Source organism: Peromyscus maniculatus, chromosome 20, assembly GCF_049852395.1.
Source record: "Peromyscus maniculatus bairdii isolate BWxNUB_F1_BW_parent chromosome 20, HU_Pman_BW_mat_3.1, whole genome shotgun sequence".
Taxonomy (NCBI): Eukaryota; Metazoa; Chordata; class Mammalia; order Rodentia; family Cricetidae; genus Peromyscus; species Peromyscus maniculatus.
The window spans coordinates 42,972,989-42,997,792 of record NC_134871.1 but is presented as its reverse complement, the minus strand read 5'-3'; the positions used below and the strand labels follow the sequence as shown (position 1 = coordinate 42,997,792).

The window sequence follows — 24,804 nt, the reverse complement described above, 5'->3', positions numbered from 1 at the left end:
AGGTGGACTAAAGTCTCATGCAATAGCCAACTTTATTTAGAGCATCAGACAGTTTATACTCTGAGGGTTAAGAGTCACATGAGTAAAGTGTCCAATCACAAGGATAAGCTATATGTGGCAGACAAGGTGCATATGGCAAAACAAGTTTTTTCATAGAGGCATAAAAATAAATAACAATACCTACTTGTCATGAGTAATCTAAAGTAAACTTACTCCTATCTGCTACACTGGGAGGGGCACAAAAGCACTTTCCAAGAACAATCGCCTGTTTTTGAAAAAACTGAGGTCACAAAACTTGTCTTGTTTGCTTGGCATTTTCTCAGAATTCCCCTTGTACAACTCATTCTTTGGACCGTGTTTTGACAGTTTATGTTTTAATTAGGCCAGTTGCTATCTCTAAAATACAGTTACCTAGGAGGAACTTATGTGTCTAAGGATAACTTCTGTGCCACACCTGAAGAAGAACAGTTTTATTACAGGCTGCCATTTGCAATGTGGCAGTATTTCAGAAAAGGTCTCCATAATAAAAAGGAGAAAGAAATAAAGATTCCACTGAAATAAATTGTAAGCATGTTTTTGTATATAGTTTATATACAAAATAATTTATTTTGTATATAATAAATTATTATTTATTATAATAGTTTATCCTCTCCCATAAATATGCTGGTCAGTTGGAGCTTGATTATAGTTGGTTCTTTCCTGAATAAACAGAAGAATAAATAAACTACTTTTGTGTTCTTTCAAGTACGTTATTATTGATTGATGCTGTTATTTGTTAATATGCTTCTTTTTATATTTCAGAAAAGATGTTGGTTTAAAGCGATTTTTTCCTAAGAGTTTACTGGATTCTGTCAAGGTAATTATCCTTTATCATAATCAAATATGAAGCTCTGCCTGTATCCCTTTCCTACTGAAAACTTGCCTTTGATAAAGTGAAACGGTACATTTCCCCCTTACTTGGTAAAACTGAAATGGCAAAAGCTGACTGTGTGAGTCATGTTAACTTTAGGCAAGTAAATTTTCACAGATTCAGCCTTTCTTCATAGAACCACAGCTTTACTTGATGATTGTGAGTAATAACTACCTAAGTGCAAAAGTAGAAATAGTTCATGCTACAGCCCTGCAGCCAAGGTCCTTAAAGTCTAGAATATTTTGATACAAGGAACAAAAGGAATACTGTTTTAAAGGATTATGGTGAACCATGAGCACTGTGTGTGCGTGCATTTACATTGTTGGTCCCCTGTGTATCATTGCATCCTGTGTTTGTGTGTGCACATGCACATCACTGAGTCCTATGGGGGTGTGTGTCTGAGAGTGAGAGAGAGTATGCACACATCACTGAGTTCTGTGGGATATGTGTGTGGGTGCACATTGGGTTTTGTGTGTGTGTGTGTGTGTGTGTGTGTGTGTGTGTGTGTGTGTGTGTGTGTGTTACTAGGTCTGGTGTTTGTGTATATTACTGCATTGTCTATGTCACTGTCTCCTGTGTGCACAATAGGCATCATTGCACTCTTTGTGTGCATATTCCTAATGGTCAATCTCTGTCTCTACCATGTGGTTTTCCTGTTGGTAACTTTGGAAGTAGCTTCCATGTAGTCCTACTCCAGCAGGATTATCATTGAAGACAGAGAGAGGAGCTCTGAGTCCTGTTTCCCATCCAATCCAGAACGCACCCCCAGACATCCAGTTACAGTGGGAAAAAACAGTGTTTGGTCCAAGAAGGGTTCCATTTGCCAGTCTCACAGTATAGGGCATGGCCTCTTATTTCCACAGTGAAGAGTGTTATGTATGGATGACACTAACATATAACAGATAAGTACATGTATGTATCAACACAGTACCTGTCAGGTAGCAATTTCATAAACAACAGTTATTGTTTTTTATTGTTATTATTACAAAAATATTTCTTTTTTTACATTCTCTTACCTGAGACCCACACAGAATAAGGCATGCATATGAAATAATGTCATTTTCTGGTTCAGAAAATTGGTCCCACAGCTAAACTGCAATGTAATAGCCCTGGATTCAGTGTAAATCACATGTAACTTTGGATAAGTGACTGAATCTCTCTCAGTTTTCACATCTCTAACATAAAACCAGCTTTTACACATAATGTTTATGTGAAGAGCCAGTTAGTCAATGTCTGCCTTCTCAGAAGATGATCTATGCAGATGTGTCTAGAATGAGAGGAGTGGTAGCATCCTGTTACCAAGCATGGTGAAAGACTAAGTCTCTTAGTGTAGGACTGAACTCAATGGCATATGCTTTTGGCCAGTAGAGCTGCATTCTGTTCTTTGAATGTAGTCAGTGCTGGCCAGTGCTCTGGCAGGTCACTGTGTTGGCGCGATTTGTCAAGTGCAGTCTGTGACAAAGCCCTATGTCTATACCTGGGTGCTGCCCACTTTCAGGCCTATCACTGGTGCCTTGAGGTCTAGCCTCCTTCCCCTTCTGGGGTTGATAGCATGCTTCCTTCTACACAGCTTCTATGTGATATCACAGGGAAAATAAATGCAGAGGGTTCTGCAAAATGCAGCAGGTCTTAATGAGAGCAATGAGAAAGTGTACCGTTTGTAGCATTTGGGGATGCTATTGCCCTTTTAAATTTTCCATTGAGTTTCTGCTCTGTTAGTGAAGCACTGGAACAGGTTGTTGGGAATCCAGCTCCTTTCAGTGCCTCTATGTTACAGAACCCAATCCTATAAGTGTTTCAGAGACTGGGAGTACAAATGTAGAAGGTGGTGTCCCCTCTAAAAGTTGGTGTAGATTTGGCAGATAGAGAACAGAACTTTAAATCAGGGAGAATGGCAGTTGTGTCCTTTGGGAGTGTTGGCAGTCTCCTGGAATTGGAAGAGCCTCAGTTTATCTGGATTGTTGAGTATAAAGACCACAAAGGCATGAAGCAAAGGTTCCCCTACCCCCACCTGATACAACCCAGGAATAGGAGGACTGTGGAGACATTGAAACAGTGTAAGCCATAGCACCCACAACTTGATATTGCTATTGGTTGGAAGATGTTCTTAGCCAGCATTCACTTAATGACTGTCTTTCATGTATCAGTGATTCTCAAATGATGAGGGTGGCCTCTGAAAACTGCTATCTCCTCAATTTTCCTGTGTAAAAACAGCATGAATGTCACTACAGTCTTTGGGAGTCTAAGACACTGTTAGGTTTACAAACAATCATTGTACTCAAAACAGGGACTTGGGTATAGGCCATGGGTGAGTGCCTCTGTTAGGCAGATGCTGATAGAAGCTCAGTGGAGCCTACCCATGCCTGGTTCTCCTGCTCTGGCCTCCCTCTTCCATATCCGTGCAGAGGTAGAAAGCATCTCTCCTATCTTAGACCCTGCTCAGCATTTAAGGGGCTTGTTTTTCTTTCTGAATTTGTTAATTTTGCAGTTACTGACTTGTTTGTATTTGTCTTCATATACTAGATATTCACACAATGAGTTTGGCTAGCACCAGGTACATAGCTTATATCAGAGACCTTATTTAAATGAAAGAATGAAAAATGTACAGCAATCTGAAAAACAAACAAACAAACAAAATCCAAAAAACTGGAGAAGAATCCAGAGAGGGGGACATGTGACAAGGGTGTGAACACAGGGTTAAGTATGACTTTGAGAAGATAATGGGATTGCATGCCACCCCAGGAATGCCTGCTCTCTGCTGCCACATTCTACAGGACTTTCCTAGCTCTACCCAGCTTGGCTTCTTTTGTCCTGATCTACTCCAGCATGCTTTTCTCTGGGATCTTGAGCTGCATCTGGCAGTGTGGTTAGGGCTCAGCCCTGATTACAGTTTGAGTTGATTAAAGTCAGTGTATGATCATGACAGCCAGTGCTCTCTGTGGGCTTAAGTGCTGAGGCAAGAGGCCTGCAGCTTTTATAGTGGGGGATCAGGAGGACCAGACAGTACTCTGCAAGACAGATTGGAAGCCAAGAAACAAGCAGAAAGAGGATCAAGGGAGATTTGAAGAGCAGTGGTCATGCTTAGATGGTTGGAGATGACTAAAAGACTTAGGGATGCATGGAAAGCTGAATCAGAGCAGTTGTACTTTTCTGCTGTTGGACATTTGGATATAAGGAGAGGTAATTTTTAGCTACAATTAGCTGAAGATGCACCAGATTCTCTTATGAAGGTTTTGAGAACAATTTTCTTATATGCTCTCTTCCAAAATTCTTTTACGTTTATTAGTATGTGTATGCGTGCATTTGTATATGTGTGCATACATGCACATATGCTTGTGTACATTTGGACATTCCACAGAACACACATGGATATCACAGTACAACTCTCTCCTTTTACCATATGAGACCTGGGCATTAAACTCAAGTTGTCAAGTTGTCAGGCTTGTTTATATCTTAGGAAGTTATTGTTGTGATGAAACATCACAACCAAAGCAACTTGAGAAAGAAAGGGTTTATTTGACTTACGGATCCTGATACAGTCCATTGAGGGAAGCCAAGGCAGCAACTCAAACTGGGAAGGAACCTGGAAGGAAGCAGGAGCTGGTGCAGAGGCCATGGAGGGTTTTATTTACTTGATTGTTCCTAGTGGCTTGCTCAGTGTGCTTTCTTAAGAATCCAGTCCAGGGTGATAATACCCCAATGGGCTGGGTCTTCCTACATCAATCACCGATTAAGAAAATGCTTTACAGGCTTGCTTATAGCCTGATCTTTCAGAAGCATTTTTTCAGTTAAGATCTCCTCTTCTCAGATGACTTAACTCTGTCAAGTTGATGTAAAAGTAGCCAGCATAGTATTTCCCTTTACCAACTGAAACTCTCACATCCCCCCCCCCACACACTTTTTTTTAATATTTATTTATTTATTATGTATACAGTGTGCCTGCAGGCCAGAGGAGGGCACCAGATCTCATTACAGATGGTTGTGAGCCACCATGTGGTTGCTGGGAATTGAACTTAGAACCTTTGGAAGAGCATCCAGAGCTCTTAACCTCTGAGTCATCTCTCTAGCCCCGCCCCTTTTAATTTAAAAGGGAATTGCTTAATTTTTTAATTTAAATATTGTTTGATTTCTTAAATAGCTTAATCAGGAGAGATTGTAGCCTTAGGCCAAGATTTCTCCCCTTGCTACATAAATTCCTTTGACAGCTCCATCAGAGTTCTCTAGATTCTGGTGCTGCTGTAAAGCCCTGTTTATACATAGTAGCTGTAGCCAGTCCCACTTTCAGAAACAACTCCAACAAGAAATATATACCTGAGCTCCTGTTTGTTCTGGAGATAACCATATTGAATGGCTAGGTTTATTGATGTTAGTTTTTCCATAAACAAGCTATTTCTGTGTATTTTTTCTCAAAGTCACTTTGTTTTACTTGCCTTAGATTTAAATTTCTAGAAGATTGTTTGTAGTTAACATCATTGCATGGTTGAGAGATTATCATATCCTGGTAGAATTTGACTGAGCTGTGATGGTGCCAAGAACAGAGAGAATAGATTGTACATGCCTTGAATGGTGAGAATAACAGGCAAGGTGCCTTACTTTTCAGATGCTTGATTAAAGTCACTACTCCAGTAACACTAATAAAGGGCAGGGTAGTCTACAGTTCTCATCTTTCCTCCTCAAAGGTACCAAGGTCATGAGTGATGAATAGGCCAGTACGCTCTCAGTTAAGGAGACTAGCAACATAAATGTGTATACACTCTGGGTAGGAGGGGAACAGGTTGTGGATACTGGTGAGTTCTGTGTCAACTCGGTTCATTGAATTGTGTCATAGTGACATTTCTTTCTTTTCTTTCTTTCTTTTTTTTTTTTGGTTTTTCGAGACAGGGTTTCTCTGTGTAGCTTTGTGCCTTTCCTAGATCTCACTCTGTAGACCAGGCTGGCCTCGAACTCACAAAGATCTGCCTGGCTCTGCCTCCCAAGTGCTGGGATTAAAGGTGTGCGCTACCACCACCTGGCCGATGTTTATTTCTTGACTGTACAAGGTGCAGAACTGATGAAATTCTGCTTACCATCTCAACAGCTCTTCAGTAGACCTGAACCTAGATAGTAAGTCAAAATAGTCAAACCTTAATGTATTTCTGTATTACTCACAACAGAAATCCAGTTTTAAAGCTACAAATGTTGAGAGGTCTTAAGAGTCTATTCCGTTCCCAAGTGATACAATAACATGGCTTCCTAGAACAGCATTAGGAGATGTGAGTTAGCATGAGGCACAGTGACTCATACCAATGACCTAGGTAATTGGAAGGCTGAGGTAGGAGGATCTCAAGTTCAAAGCCACTCCAGGTACATAATCAAGACTATCACAAAACCATGCAAACAAGCAAATAATAAGTGAAAGCTTGAGGCACTTACCCTTGAGTCCAGGCCTTATAGATAGAAGGGTGCCATGTGATTCTTTAATATGTCTTCAGCCTTTCATTGTTTTATAGCAATTTTTTTTAGCCTAACATACACATTTATATGAGAAACTCTGGTCATCCATGTGACTAGCAGCATCTGATAATCATTAAGTTGACTAATGAGAAATGATTTGTTAGATTACTATGACTAAAGAGCAACAGTTCTTGGTGGTGAGTCTTACACATTCAAAGTCACTGCTCTCTTCATGTGAACTGGTGTCATAATGAAGTGCTCTTAGTTGGATGACTTGATTTCTAAGTCTGACAAGAAGTGGCCTTTGTCAGTGTCTTAGTCAAGGCCAGCATTTGCTGGGTATTCTCAGAACGACTTTTTCCTTAAAAGCACCCTATGTTCGGAGATGATTATCTGTGCAGTACATTTTATAGTTGGGTCCTACTGACATTGCACACATTTAATTCTCTTTAGTTCAAGCCTGATCCAAAGCCAGAACTAATTCTGCTCAGATGAGCTGGAATTTTCTTGTTCCCCTTCTGCTTCACTTCCATCAGAACTCCAGTGTTTTTAAACTAGCTGTCAACTCCTGGCTGTCTTTTCTTTCCTTCCTGTCCACTTGATTGGCAGATGCTGTGTCTGTAATTCCCTGAGTTTGTCCTGTCCATGCACCAAGTCAGTCAAGCCTCTTTTTCAACCATTGCCGTGCACAGTTGTCATCCGTTTCAGCATTCCTTTGCTTGCCTGCTTGGCCTCTTGTAGTGTAACCAGATGCGGTTTGTCTGCTTCTTCTCTTCCCACTCAGCACCCCATATACACAAAAGCAGAATGGGCATCTAAAATAGGTCACATGTCCTCTGTGAAGTTTTAACAACCTGTTCTCTCAGCTCATGATTACTTTTCTTCCGGTATCTTTTTCTTTTTCCTCCTCAGCCTCCCACTCTGATTTTCATTTAAATAACTGCACCTTTCATCATGTAACCACATTTCCTGTAGTCCTAGCTCATTTTCTGCATATCTCCTCTGACTCCAGAGTCTTCCCAGTCACTTCAGCAGGCTTCGCTTGTTACCCCACTAGAGCAGGCTGTGTTCTCCTGGTTTCCTTATACCTGCCTTAGCAACTACACTCTGTCTGGGCCTCAGCTGTTCTACTTCCTCCTTACTGTCAAGATTCAGCAGATCACTTAGCCTATCTCACTGACCTTGATCCACCAAATCCTGACTTTTATTTCCTCTGTGGGCTGTGTTGGTCACTGCCCATCTCTACTTCCAGGTCCAACAGCTTGTGTGATGGGTCCACTTGGATTCCTGATGGCCCCTGATATTCTTCCAACTTTGCCTGCCAAATTGTTCCTCCCAGTTTTTTCTTTGTCAGTTTAGTACCAGTTCTTGCCTGTAGCATCTTACATTCCAAGATACAATCAGAGTATGACCACCTCTAATTTCGTTTCTGCTTCTCTACCAACATAAACTGTTGCTTTCTGCCTGAGTTAGTGGGAAACCTCCAACTTAGTTTTTTTTTCCCCCTGCTGTTGGCATTCCTGCCAAAAACCTACTTCAGAAAGCACCACTTCTTCACTCAAGGTTAACCAAGGAAGTAGAATCAGTGTTAGCAGCATAGAAGCTAAGTTCATGCCTACATTGGTCCTCCTCAGACCTCAAGGTGGAGGTTACTGTTTCCTTGCCTCCCTATTGTCTCACATACTGAAAATCAGGAGCTTGCTCCCTGGGAAACTCTTGCTCCATTCCCAGGTATTCATGTATGAGGACAGCATTCAAATTTAACAGAAGCAGAAGCCAGTGGTTGTCCATGCAAGGTAAAAAAGCCCTGGAGGTGTGGCTTTTCTCCCTCCTACACACATGCATATGAAGCCTGTAAATGAGCTCTCTTCTATAAATGTCTGTTCTTCTGCACATTCGGATTGTTTGTTCTCTTTGTTGTATAACAATAAGATAGGATTTCAACCTCCCTAAACTAGTTCCATAAAATGGTTTATACGCTGCATAGAATATTGGTTGTTAAAGTACACACCACAGTTTGTATAATTCTTCCATATGGTGAATGAACGATTTTGAGGATCCTCCTTATTGCTGAATCTTTACAAAGAATAGTGTCCTGAAATTTCACTTTTTAGGTACAAGAACAAGGGCCTTTTAAAGTTAATTATTTAATGCACTGTCAGAAATGGTATTGGAACATGTGAATGCTGTGTGTGCATTTACCCTTTTTCTTCTGGGCACATGCCCCTGTGGTGTGTGGTTTAATGACTCTGTGTTGCATGTGTAATATGCATGCTGTTGCCTTAAGCTTCTGTTGAAGGAGTGAAGTCCTGTGTTGCTCAACTGTACCTTTCAAACTGGTCACAGGACGACGTTTGTTAACGTGGATTTTACAACAGTCGATGCTCTGCTAGTTATTTGGCAAGTGAATTTTTGTAGTAATGTAAATGGTATGAGTATGATTGGAGTTTTTTTCTCTTGGTTGACTTGAAAACGTATTTTTCTGTCACTTCATTATTCAGGCCAAAACACTAAGAAAACTGATCCAGCAAACATTTAGGCAGTTTGCCAACCTTAATAGAGAAGAAAGCATCCTGAAATTCTTTGAGATTCTCTCTCCGGTGTACAGATTTGACAAAGAATGCTTCAAGTGTGCCCTTGGGGTAAGTGTGTGGAACTTTGGAAGATGGGGGCTAGTTGAATTTCTTCTGCTTTTTTTTATCCATGTGTATCTATTGAAGGAAAACTAATTTGTCATAGTTCTTAATAAACAAAAATACTATTTTTGACACTAAGCATAAGGGAAAAGCAGGAAGAAAATATATTAGTTAGATAATAAAATCATAATAGTGTGTCTGTTCATAAGTAGGTGTTTTTATTCTGGCCTGCAGTTTGATTAACTGTTCTCCAAGGACTAGTTTGCCTGATGAGATAATCTTCCTAGAGAAAGCAGTGGCTTCCCAGATTGAAGAATGACCACATTTAATCTTGTCCAGACTCAGTAGATCTTGGGCCAGTGAAGTTATAAATATTTTATCTTATTTGATTAGATAGATTAACAGCAAATCAAGTCTTCTCCCAATCTAAGTCTTTTGATATATTCATGACTCCAGTTCTAAAATCATTTTTTTCTTCTGGCTCTCCTGTTCCCACCTGTTTGATCTTCCAAAGTCAAGTTGGATTATTTCTGTGGAACTGGCGATTGGCCCAGAAGAAGGGATCAGTTACCTGACAGACAAGGGCTGCAATGTAAGTCTGTTCTTGGGAGGACTCATGGATTTGGTTGTGGGCACAGAGGAATGGAGTTAAGGACTGGACAGGGTACTCCCATGAAAGACTTCATTCTACACGGAAACTTGATCATTACATGGTCTTGCTCAGGTGTGGTATGGGAGACACTTAAACTTAAGTGTATTGCCTTTGGAATTCCATAGCCTTGAAGAGAAATGAATAAGGCAAATTAGGTGGTGAGTGAAAACTGATGGGGCTGTTCCAGCTTACCTTGTGAAGCCTTATAACTAACTTCTGGATGTGATTTTCGTATATTTGTACTGACATCCTACTCTTTAATCTTTGTGCATTAATTAAAAAAATCATAATTTTAAATTCTGAATCCTTGTTGCCCTTACTACGTCACTGAGGAAAAATACTGGAGAGAGAACTCCTCAGTTTGTCTCACTGCTGTGTGCTCCTGTTTTGTGCTTCAGCAAAAAAGCTGCTGAGCACTTGCTTATTCCAGGTGCTGGCCAGGGGCTTGCAAAGAAGGCCAAACAGACTGGAGCTCTTTGATGGAGTTTACAGTTAGGCATTCGAGGAAAATATGTATGGAATCTTTGCCATATGATGATCACAAGTTGCAAGGCCTGCCAGGGTTATGGTATTGAGGATGTGAGCCTGTATGGACAGTTGGTCAGGCAGTTTGGTTCTGAGGTCTTCCTTGTGGGCTCAGACTAGCAGGTGTGCCTTTTCACTGGTATGGATTTCTGATTACAAGTTTGTTTGTTTGATTACAAGTTTCTGTGCTTGGTATGACTTTGTACACCATGTTGACCATTCCCATTCTGCTCTTCTTCTGCCCTCCATTCCTTTCTCTTTAGCGGTTTCTGAGGTACTTATCTCCTGTCCTTGTACAGTGTAAGCCTATGGAAAATGCTTGCCTTTGTTGATAGGTTTCAGCCATTGTTGTGCATATTGCAGGTGAGCAGCTAAGTATGGCAGCACAGACATTTATAAGTGATCTAACCTGTTTACCTCTGAATGGGCCATTACTTTTGTCCTCTGCTTCTTATTCTACTGTTCTGCCCTACTGATGCCAGTATCTCTTCCTGATAACACACTGTCCCAAGTGATTGCTGTGGTTTGATGTTTGGCTCAGAGATACTCTTTTAATAGATTTCTGTATGGCATTCTCTGTAGGTCCTTTTCCTTGGATGTTTTAGAACCAAATCTTAATTCACTAATGGAAAGTATGTCATTAGAGCTTGGCTTGTGGATCAGTGCCCTACCTAACACTGTAGTTCCAGCACTGTACACACACAGTGTGACTTTATGTAGGACAGTCCTTGTTAAGTTTTAATAACATGCCTTTAATATTTTTAAGTTATACCCTCTAAACTGAATGTGATGGTACACACTTGTAATCCCAGTCATACAAGAGAGACTTGAAGCAGTAAAATTGCTATAAAGGATTTACTAATAAACTTGCTTAGGAAAGATTAAGTTGTACAATGTAGAATTTAGTTAAAGGAGCACTGCCTCCAATCTAATTGGAAGGTAAGTAGTGCACTTGCCAGACTTAGAAACTGCAAGAAAGAAAATTTATGCCATTATTGAAGTTTAGGCTTGCTGAGAAAGTGTCTGCTAATGTTTACTCACTTTATTCAGTTATCAGGAGATTGACCTTCTGATTAGTCCCTATTCCAAAAACAAAAGGATACAACCCAGATTTATAACCAGCCATTAGGCTCATCTCCATATCAAATAATCTGCCTCAGAGAGACAACACAGGATCACAGCCACCTTTAAGTCCTAGTCTGCCTTTAAGTCCCCTGTGTCTTATCAGGAAAAGCATAATTCTGCCAGGTGGGCAAGATGACCCTGGGTACCAACTATTTGAAAAAGACAACACCAGTGTACTTAAGAATATCTTTGTTGTGTGAATCTCCTATCTGCCCAAGTGGCCATGGCCACTCTTGCAATCTGTTGTATCTCTCTCTCCCTCCCTACCTCCACCCTCACCCCTTTCCTTCATCCATTCTTTGTGGATTTCACATTATGCATCCCTGTCCCACTCATCTCCTCATCCCCTTGCTTCCACCCACTGCCCTTGCAACATCCCCGCAAAGCAAAATTTAAAAGTAAAACCAAAAACCAAAACAAAATAAACAAAAACAAAAATATCAGCATGAAGCTGTAGTGTGGTTCAGTGAATTTCACAATATACCCTTTAGTCCATACATCTTTACTTGTAAGTATTCCTTGCAATGAGGCATTGGTCTGGTTCGAGGCCTCTGGCTTCTGCTATGCCCTTGATACTGGGCCCTCACTGGGACTCCTCTTAGATATCCTATTGTTGCCTTGTGTCATGGAGATCCTGTAGTTTTGGATCCATAGGTATAGCTCTTTAACATGTTTTAGCAGTTCATAGGTGGGTGTTGGGGTTGGCTACCTCACAGTCTTGATTCTGGGCCTGGGCGGTAGCTGGATTGGTCAGCCTGCCAGCTTTCCCTCATCATCACCACCCAGGTAAGCTCTCTAGTACTACCCAGGCCAGCTTACCTAGTGCAGCAGACAGCAAGAAGTGGGATCAGTTCTGCTCTCATACCCTCCTGTCTCTAAATTGTTTAAAGTATAACTTGGTACCGTGACCTGGAAAACATTTAAGGATGACAGCATATGTGGAATGCATAAGCCTAAGGCCTATATAAGTTGGTTGATTTTTCTGCTTGAGGCCAGTTTCCCTTTGGGCATTAGCTAGAACCAGATGTATGCTATTATTAAAGAACTTTTCCTGAGCATGTGGAGTGAATTCTTACTGGGAAGGCATATTATTTCTATAATAGTAGCACTTGGAAAATGAAGGCAGGTATAAAGACTGTTAGAGGCCAGGTTGGGCTCTTAGAGGAAGTTCTAGGCCAGCCTGGGCTAAATGATATCTTGTAAACAAACAAACAAACAAACAAAAAACCAAATAAACAAACGAAAAACCCTTTTGTGTTCTGATTAGATTTCATTGTGAGTAGCTCCTATTATTATGGTAAAGATCTTGTATCCTGTTATTCCATTATCTTCTTACAGCTTCTATTGTAGATTATGTAAATGCACAAGCCACTCCCTTATAGTACTGCATTGTTTTGTAAATGCTTACTATATTTGTAACTTGTATAATTTTTTTTCAAATTTTAAAGTATCTGCTCCTATCGAGAATTCCATTCTGTTTCTTGAAGTGGACAAGTGGTTTATGGTTCTTCATTCCTTTCTCTTGCCCCCCATTTATCTGGGTCTCCTTAAGATGTTACTACAGTCAGGCATGCCTGAACCTGGAAGGAAGCCCACAGGGCCCTTGCATGACTGTTCACCAGAGGAAAGTGTCTCTGACTTGGGAAGGCTGTCTTGGGGAGAATAGGTTGATGGTTGGGTCCAGAAAGAATCACGTAACAACTGATTAGCAGACCCCAGACACCAAGATTTCCTCTATGACCTAAGAGTTTTTCTTTTTCCTTCCCAAAGCCCACACACCTAGCCGACTTCAATCAAGTGCAGACCATTCAGTATTCAAATAGTGAAGACAAAGACAGGAAAGGAATGCTACAACTCAAAATTGCTGGTGCCCCTGAGGTAAGGGATTCTTGCCCTTAAGAATCTGACCCAGAAGAGAAATTGGATGAGTAGAGAGGTGAAGAGGATCTGGGAGGGGTTAGAGGAAGGGGAAAATCATGATCAAAATATATTGTCTGAAAAAAAACTTATTTAATTTAAAAAACAAAACAAAACAACTGATGGGGGGGTAGTATAGAAATGACTTCTCTGGGGTAAGGATGAAGTGTTCATGGGTAATCAGACTCACAATTTCTTCATGTATAAAGATTTGAAAAAGTGGTTAAACGTCTCCAAGATAGAAGAGGAGTAGATTTTAAAGATCAGGAATACTGCCATAATCAGAGACCACTGTGAAGTGAGAAGGAAGTCAGTTAGAATTGTGTGCACTGTGAGTGTTGCTGTTCTGGACAGTGTTGGAAGACTCTCTGGGCGGTGTGATAAAATAGGCATCAGTGCACAGTGGCTCACTGCTATAATTCCAGCCCTATGGATTCCAGGACAGCTCTTCAGCATGGACCACATAGCAAGACCCTATCTCAAAACCACCAATGAAGAAAAAAAGAAAACAAAATAGAAACAAAGTGATAGAAGAAAGAACTGTTCAGCTACACAAGACTGAGCTCCAGACAGAGCATGTTGAAAAGCAGTTGGGGCTGTTGTGCATGCAACTTTGCCTGTGGCTCAACTCTTCTCACCAGGCTACTTCACCAGTGTCCTGCCCTATGATCCCAAGTCACTGATATCTGAGGTTGACATCTAGAAATTGTTTATCAGATCAGCAAATCCTAACGTGGAGTATAGAAAACTTGTTGCAAATCAGTTTCCTGCAGAAATCCCAGTGCACACTGAAGCTGCTCTCTGAAGCAAGCCATTCATTTGGAATGACTGTGAACAACCATGTGAACCAGGACATGCTTGGATGTGAAAATAAAATACAGTTTTTGTTGTCTTCACATAACACTTAGAAATAGGTCTTTAGGCAGTTCACCCAGTACAGCCTGCCTCATGTGAAAATGATTTTTAAGCCTCTGGGTAAACATGCTATAAATCCAGAAAGACTGAAATTTTATCAATTTCCTCTCATGATAGAAAAATAAGATGGTTGATTAAAGGTTTATTGTATATTAGTCTCTAAAATAAGTTGTACTTTAGCTTATTACTTGAATTCTTCTCTTAGAGTGTGCCCAAGGAGCCAGACATTCTAAAGAAAAGTATTCTTTTCTTCCTCCTTTTGTAAAAGTGAGCCTCAGTTTCAGAGCTTTTTGTCTTATACTCTCTGAGTGTGTCTCCTGTCACACATTCTAGGAATGATGTCCTTAAGTACCAAACTTCCTTTCTTCACTTAAATCTGGCAAATGTTTCATTCCTATTCCTCTGTATTCAAGTGTATGCAGAGTTGTGATGTCATAGTGCAGCTGTCCCTTTGATTACTGGGAAGAACAATAATGTCTCTTTCTTTTTCTTTCCCATTAGCCTCTGACAGTGACGGCACCATCCCTAACCATTGCAGAGAACATGGCCGACCTGATTGATGGATACTGCCGGCTGGTAAACGGAGCCACACAGTCCTTCATCATCAGACCACAGAAAGGTGAGTTTCTGTTTTCACTCCTGCTGCACTGATAAGACAAGCTCACCCTAGCAGCCAGGTTCTCACTGCAAACGTGAAGGCCAGATAAGTTGTTGTGACCTGAATGCTTGTTTTTCTAGGAACAATGGTCCAAGTCATAGCCCACAGACTTGAAACTGAACTGGAATGCACTATGACAGTATAGGGCTTTGATTAACTCTTAGAATAGCTCCTGAGTTACCATTGATTTTTCAGCTCTGGAGATCGTCTTCCCCAGTTCTTTTTCAAGTATCCCTTGTAATTCATGTTGAAGTTTCTGCCCCCCCCCCTTTTTTTTTCTGGTTTGGTTTGGTTTTTCTGTACATTTGAAAAGCTTAGAGTAGGTGACATACAAAATAAGTTCTATGTGAATATATGCAATCAAAGATGTGAGTGAATAAAAATGTGTCCTTAGAAACGAGGCTCTATCACCTCAGAATGAAGGAAAGCTTTGTAAGTATAGTGCAAAGGATGAGGGTATCCTGAGGATGTGGATTTCTGAAGCAGTCTTTGAAAACAATCCAAGTGGATCAGTGGAATGTAAGGAGAGGATGGGCTTTGGCGGCATACTAGCTCATGCAGTATACTGTGTGTCCTGCCATGAACTGTGTTTACTCTGTAGACCCCAGGCTAGTTACCATACAGCTTTTTGAGAGCTGCCTAACGGCCAGGTACCCTGGAGATGATCAGGGAAGGGTAAACAGTCTGTGACAGTGTGCTCTGAGGGGCTCAGAAACATGAGAGGGCTAAGCAGCGTACAGGGTTCCCAGGAAAGTTCCTGTAAGGGTTGAGGATGAAACTGGATTATAAGGAAAAAAGGTTTCCACTGAAGGCAGACCATCATTTAAGAGGACCATGACACTAATGGGAGCTGGCATCCAGTAGGGATAGATGGGAGGGTCTCAATTGGCTATGTGGACATGCTACTTCTGGTGTCCTATAAGGTATTGGTTCTCAACCTGTGGGTCACAGCCACCAGAAAACACACATTTCTGATGGGCTTAGGAACTGAGACCCTGCTCAGTAGCAAAATTATAGTTATGAAGTAGCAATGAAAATAAGTTTATGGTTGGAGGTTCTTAAGACCATTGGAAATGTGTGTTTTCCGCTGCTCTAGGGCCTTCCCTTCTCATCTCTGAATTCTTCTGCAGGTGCACACATTGTACTTCTCTTGTAGATTCCAGATGTACTCGTAAATCATTTTCTCAAAGCAGAATGTTCAGGCTTTTGGCAAGGTACCTAGACTTTGATTTTAAGGGTTCCTTAATCCCTTAGTCATTTGGAAAGACTGTTTTTTTTTATCAACTTGTCATATCTCTTTTTTAGGAGTTGGCACATCTTTAAACAATGCAAATTCAAACTCACTTATGTTTGTTGTGAGTTTTGGATGGAAAACCATAAAAACCTACAATGGAATCGTGTAATAGCTTGGCTATAAAGGACTGTCACTAAATACCAGAATAAGGTTTCTGAACTTATGTGCATACTCTTCTTCTAATGGATTCCAAGATGCCACTCATGTATCTTTCCTTTTTCCTCCCAGAAGGTGAACGGGCGTTGCCATCAATACCAAAGTAAGTGCTCATTTGTACATTTCCGTACTTGGTTTTGTTAGAAACTTTAAAAAAATCATTAGGCTTTATTATATTTTCCTGAAAAATTAAATTTCTACTTATATGCAAGGACCTAGAAAACATTTCCAAACATGAATCACATAAGTTGTAAGTTAGATATGGAATGTAATCAAGAAGTTTCAAAATTAGTTTTCCCCTTATTTCAAGTTTAATAAGGGATATAAAGATGGTTATGAAAGAGGCTTAGACAACATTCACTTCATGTCATCACCTTTTTAAAAATGTGAAAATAGGCATTATCCTCTTACAATTAGGAAAATGAAAGACATAACTGGTGGCTTGCTGTTCATTACAAATTCCATAAGGTATGTTGATCTATAATATAATTAAATCAAATAGCAATGCAAAAAGATTACATTGTTACTTCTGAATTCTTAGCATGCTAGGAACCGGGGCCAAGGTTTGAAGGTAAAAAATTCTAGCCATTTAGACAGACAGGCAGCTGAACCGTAGAAGGCTGTTAAATGTCAGATATTTAGGAAGCAATGGAGATGTGGAAGCCTAGGGTGAGGAAGGTTAAACCTGGGCTTGTCTTTGTACTGTTTTGTGCTCTCTTCTCTTTAGCCACATCCTCCTCTTGTCCTTGCTAAATGCATCCGATTATGTGCTTTGCCTGCCTCCTAGCATTCCTCCCCTGTCCCTCATAGTTAGCATCACCTATCAAGGCTATCCCAGTAGGTGCTGTATTGGGGACCCCAAGCCCACTCTGGCCCAGAGTTGTATTGGAGTCAGAAAAGCATGACTTACTACCGAGAAAAGGGTCTAGTCAGAGTCCAAGGAAATAAGGAAAAACTCCAAGAGTCCCACAGGATACACTGAGATCCTAAGCATGTATAAAGGCTTGTCCACAATGACTTGGTGCTAGGGTGTTTGAGGAGCTGGTCAGGTATATACCTCCTGTCAGCTCTGTCCTGTACACCTACTGAGCCCTCCTGTTTACTTCAGTCCTCACCAGACTGTCCTGAGTAAAGCTCTTCTCTGACGTGTGGCCTTCCAGAGCCTGCCTGACTTGCTGACCCCTCTAGCCTTAGTTTTGCTGTTCCTCACAGTTGGTCTTGTATAGTAATTGCTCAAGGAGTAGAAGAGGAGGTGTTCCTTATGATAAAAACCAAGGAAACAGCTGACAAATGTAGAACTCCTATTTTTATTTTATTTTATTTTTTATTTTTTGGTTTTTCGAGACAGGGTCTCTCTGTGTAGCTTTGATGCCTGTCCTTGATCTCGCTCTGTAGACCAGGCTGGCCTGGAACTCACAGAGATCCACCTGCCTCTGCCTCCCGAGTGCTGGGATTAAAGGTGTGCACTACCACCCGGCAGAACTCCTATTTTTAAAAGATTTATTATTATTGTGTGTGAGTGCATGTCCCCACATGATGTGTATGTGTGGGCACATGTCACACAACACCAGCATGGAGATCAGAGAACTTTGTGAAGTCATTTCTCTCTCCTTTCACTTTATATAGATTCCAGGGACCAAACATGGCTGCCAGGCTTGCAATGCTATCACTTTTACCTGCTGAGCCCCCAGCATGTGGGAGTCTTTTTTCCCCCTGTTTGGTGCTTTCCAAGAATTTTAAACTATGTTTATATTTTTTAATGTCATTAAAATATTTTTTATCTCAGTCTGTTAATAATAGCAATATATGCATGTACTTCTTAACTTTTTTATATGCTATAAATTTCAAAAGGTTCAAATGCTACCATGTTTTAAATTAGTTTTTATTTTTTATATTCGTGTGTGTGTGTGTGTGTGTGTGTGTGTGTGTGTTTACGTACACATCTGTGAGCACACACATGCCCCAATGCACTTGTATCAATCAGAGAACAGCATGTAAGAATCCATTCTGTCCTTCCACCATGGTGGGTCCCAGGGAGCAAACTCAGATCATCAGGCTTGGTGGCAAGAGCCTTTGCCTGCTGAACTGTCTTCCTGGCCCTCAATTTAGGTTTTAAAGAGCAAAACTCAGTTCTAGTTGCATAGTTCTTTATATATAACTTTTGGGCAGTTATTTTTTACAATCTGACATTTAAGCAGAAAACTTACATAGCCTTTACATTACATATTGCATAGTATTATATAGCTCTAAGTCACCTTTGTGAGCAGCTTTCTCCAGGCACTTCTGTGGTCTTTCTTTCTTTGTGTGTTTTTTTAATTTCTTTCACTTTTTAGATTGATTAATTTAATTAATCTGCTTTTTTTGAGATGCTGAGGACGAGTCCCAGAGTCTCAAATGTATTAAACAAGTGCTCTGTCATTGAGTTGCCTTCCCTACCCCAGTTGTCTGTTTTAATTTCGAGTCTTAGAAACAGATGCCTGTTTGACAGGGACAGGTGTTGGGTCCTGGGAAGGACAGCATTTACACTTTGTCTGCTCTGTTGCAGGTTGGCCAACAGCGAAAAGCAAGGCATGCGGACACATGCAGTCTCTGTGTCAGGTAAGGATCTTCAGGTAGAGACCTAGAAGAGCAAACTGCAGAGTGGATGGTGTGGATGGCACTCTGTTCAGTTCATCTGCTTAGAACGAAGCACCTGTGTGGTTTTACTGTCATGAAGTAGTTGTCCATATAGACTTGATTGGAGATGCTGAATGTGACCCTACCATGTTACTCACCAGGGTATGTAGGGCTTCAGATTGTTTCAATGCCATGCTCTATTTAGAGTGAAAACCTTCACTTTTGAAATTGTCATTATAATTTATCTTTACAGTTCAGCAGGATTTAACAGAATATACTTTGTATTGTGTGTTGGAAGTTCAAAATTTGTGATTTTTAAATGGTTTTCGTCTTTCACAGTTAACATAATGGTTATTTAATGCAGTCAAGGTACTGCATAAGCATTATCTTAACTATTTGTGTGGTGATGTTTTTGTTATGTTTTCAAAGTGTTTGTGCCCTTTTCCCCTCATCTAAAAATGTGGAGGATAGAAGAATTTTAAGGAGGGGCAGAAAAAGACACTTTCCAAGGTCCCCAGCTGTTTATGTTAACATACATATACCCTACTGTCACACATGCACATAATGTCCGCTTGTGTAGATGTTACCACATACCATCTGTTCTCAGCTATGCCTGTGAACATAAAGGGTATAGTTCTAAAATAATACCTTCTGGTACATGTGACAGATGAGACTGGATTCCTGTTCGTTTGAGTTAGTTTTTCTTGAAGTTTAGTTTTGTATTTTTGCCCAGTTGTTTCTGGATCCTCTTTTGGTGCACAACATACGAATGTATCTATTTACTCTCTTCCTTGACATCCCACAACCCCTTACTCCACAGGTGTTTTCGTTTGTGATACACTTAGGCAGAGTCACTCTGTTAGTGCGCAACACTGTCGTGCTCTGATGTCCTAGAGCCAATAGCTACTTCCTGGCAGAGTGCAGAGAAGCTCTTGGTTCTGGATTTGGTCTCATTGGACAGTGTCAGGACTACTCCATGTTTTCCAGGACATGTCAGTCATTTGAGAGCCTAAATCATGACTTGGGATGAAACCCAGACTTCTAGAAGGGTTACTGGGTGTCATCAGCCCTTTATACCGTTCTTGTTCAGCTTATGGTGGGTATAGGTATTGATTCTGTGGGCTCATCAGGCACTCACAGTTTTTAATGTGGTAGAAGGAGTAAAGCTCACATGCCTTAGTAGGAGTCCAGAGGAAAGAAGCAGCCCCTACGCCTCTGAGGCTGAATCTTCAGTGTGGTCTGTAGGATAGATGGGTGAGGTTTGAATACCACTTAATCATCAGACACTGAAATAGGTGTGCCCCGTAGAAAGGCTGCAGAAGCTCAGGTACTGGTGACTGTGTTTGCCACAATCCCCACAGTTGCCCAGACACAGGGGTGAGCTCAGACTTCCTCTTGGGCTAGAGAACATCATCCTGCTGTTTACCTCTGGGTGTTATAGAAGTCCTAGGCCCTACAGCTCTTATATCCTCATTCTTCAGGTTAGAGCCTCACTTTCTTTCAACAGTTGGTCAGCATCAAAGCTCTGCGTTTTACCTCACAGCCAGCCCTTCCTTTTTGACACCCTGCCCCCATGAAAGAAAAAGTTGGACAGTTTTTGTTGTTGTTGTTTTCAAACCAAATCTTACTTTGTAGCCCAGGCTGTCCTGAAGTTCTTGATGTTCCTACTGAGTCCCCTAAATCCTAGGGTTATTGGTATGTGTGTTGTCTGAGTGGCTGGATTTTAGTGAGCACTGTTGTGTTCTATTTTGCTTTATGTTCTATGTTCTTTTTCTACGAATTAACTCATGAAATCCCTCTAACAGACTGCTGAGATCATCTCTCTTAGTTACAGATGATGTTACAAAATGTGCTGAAGTTATACATGTGAACAAAAATAGAATCACTATGCAAACTTGGGTATCTGCCTCAAACTCCATTTTAATTTCTTAGGATTCTGCCTTTGTTTTATTCTCCTGGGGTGTCTAAGGAGGAATTGTGTTCCCTTCTCTGAGTTATGTTTTTCAGAAAAAAATTATCAGTAAAAATTTTGTGCCTACCAGATGACACTCAGACTCTATCAGACTCTGCCTGGCTCTGCTGTTCATGCCATCCCTTAGTCTCAGCCTGCCTTTCTACGCTCGACTTTTTCCTCAGCCCTGTTGCTTCTCATTCACATTATGCTAGGGATTTTTGTCACCCTCTTCCAAGCTATTCCATTATCTTGTTCTGCCCTCCTTTACACAACAATCTTTCTATCCCTAAAAGCCGATAGGCAGTACTTTGGTTGTTGACCATCCCTGCTCAGTTCACAAACCCACGCAGAGACAAGTGATCAGTGACAGAGCTGTTGTTTTTAGCCCTGTTGATCACACCATCTGTTGCTTGCTCCTAGGCAAATTCAGGTTTGTAAATCCTGTCTTCACAAACTGTAAAGCAGAACCCACCTATCCTGGAGCCTGTGCACAGACTCTGTGGGAATGTTTTTGTTAATGTGATACCTAGCTGACAGTGCTGTGCTATAAGCAGATCCCAAGATTATTTCTTGACTTTACTGTTTGTTTTCCATGTGGAGTGAGATGCTGACTCTCTATACTAAAATCCTATTGTTGCTGGGCCTGTGGCCTTCCATTTCTGCTGCCACAGTGACCCTGCTTTTTGTAGGCCAGTGAAGTGGGTTGTGGTCTGTGTGCTCATTTTCCTACTACACCCTGCCTTACTTACATGACACAACCCTACCAGGTGGACTGAATGCATTCAGCAGATGCTTGCTGTGTCAGGTGCCCTAGGTTAGATGTTCTCTAGCATCTTTGGGGGAGGTGGTTAACCTTTGAAATTTCAACTATTTCTATATATAAATGAGTTTTACAGAGTTTCACAAAGATACCTACTAGAATAATATTTTTTCCTAAGCATATTATTCTTAGAATTAAGCAGATTAAAAAAAAAAAAAGACTAATCATTGGTTTTTTGTGAGCTCAGGTAGAAGAACATCAGCCCTGTCTATAAGACCAGTGTCCCAGGCTATCCTCAGGGATCTACAAGTATGCCCTGAGTGACTGTGGCCCTTGGTCTTGGCTTGCTGTTGGAACAGTGTTGATGTGAGGACATTTCCAAGATCATAGAGTGATGTGAGGACATTTCCAAAATCAGATTTTGCATGGTCCAAATATCACATAAGGGCCACAGAGTAACAGAATAGCAACCATCACGGACTTCTATTCACACTTGAGGTTTGGGGGCTCATTAAGAGCCTGCTTATTCTTAGAAAATTCAAAAAACAAAACAACAACAACCCACCAAACACAGTTAAGTCTTTAAAACACTTAAAATCAGCTTTACTCTATGATCTTGGAAATGTCCACACATCAACACTGTTCCAACAGCAAGCCAAGACCAAGGGCCACAGTCACTCAGGGCATACTTGTAGATACCTAAAAGTAATCCTATATTTTCAATATTATACTTTTTCTCTTTTATGTATCTCTATGGAAATGGCTGCAGTGGTCTTTTTTATCTGCCAGAAGTATTTATTTCTGTTGATCCTTCTGTACTACTTTGAGATGAGTTTTATTTTTTCAAAGTCTTATTGCATATGTAAAAATTTTGTAACAGATTATTTCATTACACATAACTATATAGGATTACTTTTAGGTATATTTAGTTAGTGTCTGAAACTTATTCTAACTACCAAGAAAACATTTAGCAAAATAAATGTTTGTATCAGCCTGCTTCATTTCAGATCCTAGAACATTTCAAATATGTTTGAATGGTTTGTGATCTGTACAGGTCTGAGTTTGCCAGGCTGGGAGTCTGTAATCATCCCTGCATCTCTCTCCTTGTCCACTCTTGTAGATTGGGTCTGTTGTTCATTGATCACTGTGCTGCTGCTTAGCAAATTCAAGTACTTATTTACATGCTTAGGGAATTTAAGTGGCTTGGTCAGGTTCATGTAGCAGTGAGTAATAGAGTCTGCTGGAAGCCCAGACCTTGAACTCCAAGAACTCATTCTCTTTTCATTAGACACCATTTATCATTGCAGAATCTTGATGTGTGCAGGGGAGTAATATTTTAGCATGTGATTCCATTATAGAAATTCTCCCCATTTAGCAGGAATAATAAAGTACTGACTTTTCTGTTCGAATTCAAAAGTCTGCCTTTTATTCAGTTTGAAAGAGCTTCTTATGCCTAATTTTACCATCTAATTTCCATTGTGACAGTGCCATGCTTTCCAGAGTTGTCTATTCTGCTGCCAAATGCTCCCCCCACACTTTGACATAGGGTGTCATTCTGAAGCTTAGTCTGGATAGAATTTACTATATAGCGCAGCTTGGCTTAGAACTCACTGGGATCCTCCTACCTAAGCCTCCTACGTGTTGGAATTACAAGGCATGTACCACCATGATTCTGAATGCTTGATTTAAAGACTATTCAGAATTTAAAGGTGTAGAGTGGGGAGCCCTTCCCTAACTGAGTATTGTTAATTAGTAAGTTCATTTGGGCTAAGCCTGGTGGCACATGTCTTTAATCACATTACTTGGGAGGCAAAGGCAGGTGGATCTCTGAGTTTAATGCAAGCCTGGTCTACAGAGTGAGTTCCAGGACAGTCAGGGCTACACAGACAAACCCTATCTTGAAAAAATGGAAACAAGCAAAAAAAGAAGTACAAGAAGTTTATTTGGGATCCAGATGTGTTACACACATCTACAATCCCAGTTTCTCAGTGGGTTGATAGGAGGATTACAAATTTGAGGCCAGCCTCTGCAAGAAGCCTAAGTGAGGCTGTATATTTGTTTGTTGGTTTTAAGCTGGATATGTAGCTTAGTAGGAGGACACTTACCTGGCATGTGCAAGGCCTTATGTTCAATCCTAGGTACTACCAGAGAAAAGTTCACTGTTGTAAATTATGTGCTTTATGATGCATTACAGGCATACTCCGAGAACCAGGAAAACTAGGAATTATTCTAGTCACAGTGGTCACAATAAACATGTTCTGACTTGGCAGGTTAGTTTAGGAGGGAACTCTAAACCACTGAGAAGCTTCTATGTCTCTGGCATCTAGAACCACTCTGGCTGGTGATAGTGTGCACAGATGAGGGCAGGAGTGATGAGAACAGCCCACCCATGTTGCTTTTTGTTCATTTCCCCATCTTGATGTCACTAGAATTCGGCCTGCTACTAATGATATCTGAGGGTGGCACTTAATCACATAGCTTTACTCTGTGGTTCCTGCAGAGTCTTGAGCACCCAGAGGTCATAGAGGCAAAGAAATACCAACATCATTGGTTGAGAAATAGTGTCCTGTGTGAGGGCCAGAGAGGAGGACTTCTGTTTTTACAAGTAGTCTTTGTGGGGTTTGTTTCTTGTCTTCCCTAACAGCCTTCCTACCAGGAGAAAAATGAATTGCTATACCAGAGTATTTTAAACAAAATGCATTTCTTTCTTTACAAAAGTGTGTGTGTTTTAGAGTAGGCAATGCTTAAGTATTCTTGATTCACAAACCTTAACCTTCTGAATAAACTGATGAGAACAGTAATTAATAAACGTCAATATGTATTGCAAGACACCTAAGCATCATTTTACTATCAAACAAATACTGCTAACATGGAAGAACAGGAAAAACTTGCAAGGAATCCCACCTGAGAGCTTCTCAGTTGATAATACAGTTAGTAACTACATAGGAATTAGGGATTTAATTCAGACCTTGTGATTCAAGATAAGCCATAGAGGTAGACAGATACTATCAAATTCCCATAGTGTGTTTTGCCTTTAAGGAGTTCCTTTAAATATTTTGTCATGGTATGTTTCATGTATATACAAAGAAAGGACAAAGTTGTGAAATGCTTTTTCACATACTCATCACCCAGGTTCAGCAGCCAAAAGTTTACAGCCAGTTTCATTTCACCTTCGTTTCCAGCTCTTACATGTGTATGTAATCCTGTTATCATTCCAAAACATGGTTTTTAAGCTCATTCCCCTCTAAATATA

General features: G+C 40.6%; 1 protein-coding gene across 29 annotated transcripts in view; it reads left to right on the top strand.

Annotated features, from left to right (window-relative positions):
* The window catches only part of Ptk2 (protein tyrosine kinase 2), a 221,218-nt gene that overhangs the window by 115,577 nt on the left and 80,837 nt on the right, over positions 1–24,804 (top strand). For all 29 annotated transcript variants that reach the window (XM_076556050.1, XM_076556043.1, XM_076556040.1 and 26 more), the window contains 7 exons: positions 802–856; positions 8,845–8,985; positions 9,494–9,571; positions 13,052–13,159; positions 14,615–14,732; positions 16,294–16,324; positions 18,767–18,819. In XM_076556050.1, the coding sequence (XP_076412165.1) occupies positions 802–856; positions 8,845–8,985; positions 9,494–9,571; positions 13,052–13,159; positions 14,615–14,732; positions 16,294–16,324; positions 18,767–18,819 (584 nt within the window). The remainder of the gene's footprint in view (positions 1–801; positions 857–8,844; positions 8,986–9,493; positions 9,572–13,051; positions 13,160–14,614; positions 14,733–16,293; positions 16,325–18,766; positions 18,820–24,804) is intronic.